General features: G+C 48.2%; 1 protein-coding gene across 1 annotated transcript; it reads right to left on the bottom strand.

Moving 5' to 3' along the window:
• Window positions 1–555: 555 nt before the first annotated feature.
• Window positions 556–3,225, bottom strand: LOC102811932 (chromosome unknown open reading frame, human C12orf44). The gene is made up of 2 exons (XM_006870017.1): window positions 2,965–3,225; window positions 556–960 (listed from the first exon to the last, which is right to left on the bottom strand). Exons 1-2 carry the CDS (start codon window positions 3,214–3,216, stop codon window positions 556–558), a joined length of 657 nt encoding a protein of 218 aa, XP_006870079.1. The 5' UTR covers window positions 3,217–3,225.
• Between the last annotated feature and the right edge of the window lie 1,658 nt (window positions 3,226–4,883).

Below are 4,883 nucleotides of genomic sequence, written 5' to 3' on the forward strand. Positions count from 1 at the left end.
AACACCTTAATACATATCTATGTCCTCACAGGTCTGCCAAAAAGTTAACATTTCAGGGTTAAAACACAAGCCAAAAGAGACATGTTGTTGTTAATGCCGTTGAGTCAGTTCTGATCCTTAGCAGTTCTGATCCTTAGCAACCTCGTACAGGGTTTTCAAAGAGTAGCTTCTGAATTTGAACCACCAACCTTGCAGTTCAAATCAACCTTGCAGTAGAGTGCTTATCCTACAGCACCACATCGGGACTCTGAAAGAGACATGGCTCAACCCAATCTCACATTCTCAACATTTATTCACCATCCTTAGTAGGAGCTCTTCAGGACAGTGGAGAAGGAAGGGGAACTGCAACCCAGGGTGTGAAGAGAACCGAAAACATATAAGGCTGGACTTGATCATCAGCAAAGGATGACCAGAGAGGCTAGCAACCACAAAACAAGGAAGCCAGGGGTTGCTTCTTCCAAGTCTCTCCCAAGGACCCAGAGCAGGTTTCCACAGCCCCGAGCACCTCAACAGTATAATCCCCAGAAGCCAAGGTCTGGGAGCCATAAAGGAGCCCTAGAGGGCAAGGGTGTCTTTGATGAGCCTGCGCATGGTGGTGGTGACTGAGGTGCCCAGGGCGTCAGTGATTTGGAAGGAGATCTTGTAGAGGTAGGGCTGCACGTCCCGCAAGCCGGTGTCAAACACATTGTCCACCTCCGACTGCGTGGGCATCTTGGGCAGGTACTCATGCCGGTTCATCACCTCCACAATGTTGATGATCTTCTCACACAGTTTCTCACCCACCTTCTCCCGGCATATCTGACGCTCCTGCTCTGTGGCCAGGGCCACCACGTGCACCTTGACTGTCCACACTTCCCATGGGATGCACTCGTCTGAGAAAGGCCAGCGAGACTTTTTCTTCTGGTAGAACTCCAAGGACATCTGCCCTAGCCCATCGCCACCAGAGTTGCGCAAAGCATCCTGGGGGAAAAGGGGTAACAGATGAGCAGGGAAGGTAAAAGATTTCTGGAGAGTTCTCACCCCTCCCTATGCCCCAGTGAAGCAAGTTTTCCCCGATCTAATATATCAATCCCTCACAAGGGCAGGGAACAGAAGCCCAGAGAGAGGAGAGGATTTCTGTGAAGTGACATAGCAAACTGCCAGCCTAAAATTAAGTGGTAAGCAAGCCAACAAAACCTGTCTCCTTTCCCAACTCCCTCGGCTTACTCTGTGCCAGGCAATGCACACTCTCACTGGTTCCTCTCAACAAGTCTCTGAACTCGGTATATGACCTCCATTTTTATTGAGGCAAAATCAGACTCGGAAACTTGAGGTAAAACTTGTCAAAAGTCATATTGCCAGTAAACAGCAAAGCCACAATTTGAGTCCACATTATCCAGTTTTCAAAGATACACTTTTCACCTTTACATTAAAAGTGTGATTGTGTTACCTTCTCCCTCCACAACACTATAGTCCCCATGTCCTTGAAAATAGTCACCTTCACTCTTCAACAACTCCTTCTCCCCCAGTAAATCCTATCTGCCTTCTCCCTGCAAATATAAGTCCTTCTACCCCTTTCATTTTATGACAATCCAAATTTAGAATCTCCTTCTAAATAGCTGGGGTGAGGAGGGGGAGATTATAAGGCCTAGTGATCCTTGTTTAGAAACAAAAAAAAACACAAGGAACAGAATGAAGAAGAAAACTGAAGGGCAGACTAGATCTAGTTGCTTCTACCTCCTCCCCTCTAAGGAGCAAGTGGGATAAGCATCAGTTCTAAAAATTCTGCTTATCCCATCCACTGGGGGGTAGGAGACCCCCACACTCCTCCTCCTAGGGCAGCCAGAACCCTGAAGCATCTTTCCCTCAGAAGCAGTGCCAACCCAGAAGTACTTCTCCCTCAAATCCTGAACCACCATCAGGGACTAACTTGCCTTCACAGACACAGTCACATGACCTTGACTAACTATACCAATGGCTAACTTCAATAGACTGTGTGCCAGGCTCTATTCCAAGCAACTGACACATTCGACTCATTTAAACCTAAAGTACTCAATGAGATAGTGACTGTTAGCCTTCCAATTTTACACATAGGGAAACTGAGGCCCAGAGAAGTGTAGACATGCACCCAAGGCCACACACTGTTATGTGCACACCTTACACAGACATAGAACAGAGAACTAGGTACTGCTGCTTCCCCCATAAGGGTGACTGGGAAACTTCTTATGAGCTTTGACTGTTGTGGCCTGGGAGAGAGTCCCACCTGACACTAAGCCAGTGCCCTGTAATGAGCCCACCTAACACTAGGTCAGTGCCCTGTAACGAACACATGGTGTAGAGGCACTCCAAGCATTTATGGAGTTAAAGTCAGGCAGACAGGCAAATCCCCCTCCTCTGACCCCAGAGTTTGTGCCTTTTATAACAAAGGATTCCCTTTTAAATAAAAAAACACCCTTTCACTGAAATAGTAAAATACTGAGATTCTGCATACAGACAAAGTTAAGCATTGCACCCACTGTCCAGCCTTCTGAGAGGCCCAACATCAACAGCCTGCTGTGTCCCTTCCTCACCTGTCTCTTGCCCACACAGATACATATAATCATATGTGACATTCCACACCACTGGCAACTCCTCTCTCAGAGGCAGTTTTGTATGGGAAGGTCCAGAGAGAGGTACAAAGAAAAGCCAAAGAGGTGTCGGTAGGCAGTGCTGCAGTCAGAAAAAAGCCAAGACCACAGAAACATAGTTCTCCAGCTTCCCAGGGGACCTGGCTACAAATGCTACAAGAACTTGCTCTCTCCTCTTCCCTGGGTATTCTCACAACCCAGCCCTGCCCACCACCACAAGCCCTCCTCCCTCAGTGGAGCTCTGAACATGCCTTTTCCTTACCACCTGAAGGACCCCAACACACACACCAAAAGGTGTGAGTTGGTCCAACAGCAAGCCCGGATGGTCCACCTGCCATCCTCCAGGCCCTCCTCCTACCTTGAATTCCCCGACCACCTTGCGCAGGGCTCGGTCAAGCTCGTCGGAGGAAACACGCACGTAGGTGAAATCAATGAAGTCACAGTCAACGTCCTGCGTGCCCACAGTGCCGATGGAGTAGGTGCCCTCCTTCTTGTAGTGGAACTTGCCCGTGCTGCGGTGTAGGAGAACTGTGTGCAGTACAGCCAGCATAGCCTCTTCCACCTGACGTCCTTCCACCGACACCTCCAGCACTTCAGAGCGGCAGTTCATCCTGCAGCTAGTAGCGCTTCACCCCACCCAGGGGCCACCCTGTAAAAGGCAGCTCAGGTCAGAATGCTGACAGCTCACCTGCTCGCTGCCTTCCAGGCCCAGCCCTGCCCATCTCCACTGGTCCATCACTGCATTTCTGCAGCATATCCAAGGAGCCTTCACATGAAGTTCATGGAAAATGAAAACATAGTGGAATATTTCCACAGACTTCATACAATCGGAGAATCAGAGACTTTCAAAGTCAGAGAAATGGGGAGAGCTTTAAAGTTACTAGTCTAAATGGCCTGCTCAGGCTTGAGCCCCACACATGGCATCTAAAGCCGTTTACAACAAAGGCTCACTGTGCAACAGCTGGCAGCCAGCATGGGCCCTGTTCTTGACAAGTTGATGGACCAAAGACAAGACAGGCATGGCAACATTTCCACAGCAGTAAGCCGGGATGCGAGGGTGAGGAGAAAGGACTGGAGTCTGCTTTGCTGGGACCTTGTTAAGGCATTTATTTGGACTCTGTGGAGGGTAGTAAAGACATCACGGTGCCGAGGCCACATATGAGCACCCAAGAATGGCTCTCAAACTCTCTTGCAGTCACAAACTGCTCTGAGAAGCAGGGAAGTGTTGACACCTGGACTTTAAAGCCAGACCGACAAACACAGACACAACAAATCACACATACAATTTCAGGGGTCATCCAGACTCCAGGGCCACTTTAAGGGCAGGAAAGCTGACAGGAAGACCAGTTAGAGGCCATTAAGATAGTGGTGTGACACTGCAATATCAGCACTGGACTGCTAACCACAAAGCTGGCAGTTCAAACCCACCAGTCACTCCTCAGACTCTCTACAGAATCATCATCAGTTAGAAGCGACTCGATGGCATTCACCAACAACAAGCATACTGATAGTTACAGAGGCAGCACGGGGTGGTGGTGTATGGATACTCTTCATGTCCAAGATGGCCAAAGTTTAAACCCCAGCTCTCCTACATCTTGCTCTGTGACCTCAAGCAAATCACTCAACCTCTCTGAGCCTCAAGTCTCTTTTATCTGTAAATTGAGACTGTTGTGAGGATTAAGATAACACAGTAGAAAAGTGATAGCAAACAATGATTCAAAAGCCAGATAGCCTGAGTTGGGACCACAGCTCTGCCACTTGCTCATCATGTGACCTTGGGCAAGCAACTTAACTTCAATCTATATGCCCAATCCATAAGAGAGGACACAAATAACAGCTTCCCTGAAAGGGCTATTATCAAGGATCGAGTAAATATCTGTAAAGCACTTCAAACAACAAAAACAGTTTGTTGGGTTTTGTTGTATAGTGTCGTAGAGTGAGTTCTGACTCCAGCAACCCTGTATAAGGTTTCCGAGGAGAGGCTGGTGGGTTTGAACTGGTGACCTTGTGGTTAACAGTCCAGTGCTTATCCTACAGCACCACACCAGGGATCCCTCAACAAGCAGTAGCTACTATAATAAATTACAATATTCTTATTGCTGGGTGATAATTGTTGTTGTTAAGTCTCATCAAGTCATTCCAACTCATAGCGACCACAGATCTTGAGGTTCCAACAACCCTGCAGTCCAGCGCATTAGCCCGCAGCGCCACACCAGCACTCCTAAGTGAGTGGAGAGGCAAGGTTATAAAGGAGAGAACAGACTTGAGAAGCAGAAC

This window comes from Chrysochloris asiatica, unplaced genomic scaffold, assembly GCF_000296735.1.
Source record: "Chrysochloris asiatica unplaced genomic scaffold, ChrAsi1.0 scaffold00138, whole genome shotgun sequence".
Taxonomy (NCBI): domain Eukaryota; kingdom Metazoa; phylum Chordata; class Mammalia; order Afrosoricida; family Chrysochloridae; genus Chrysochloris; species Chrysochloris asiatica.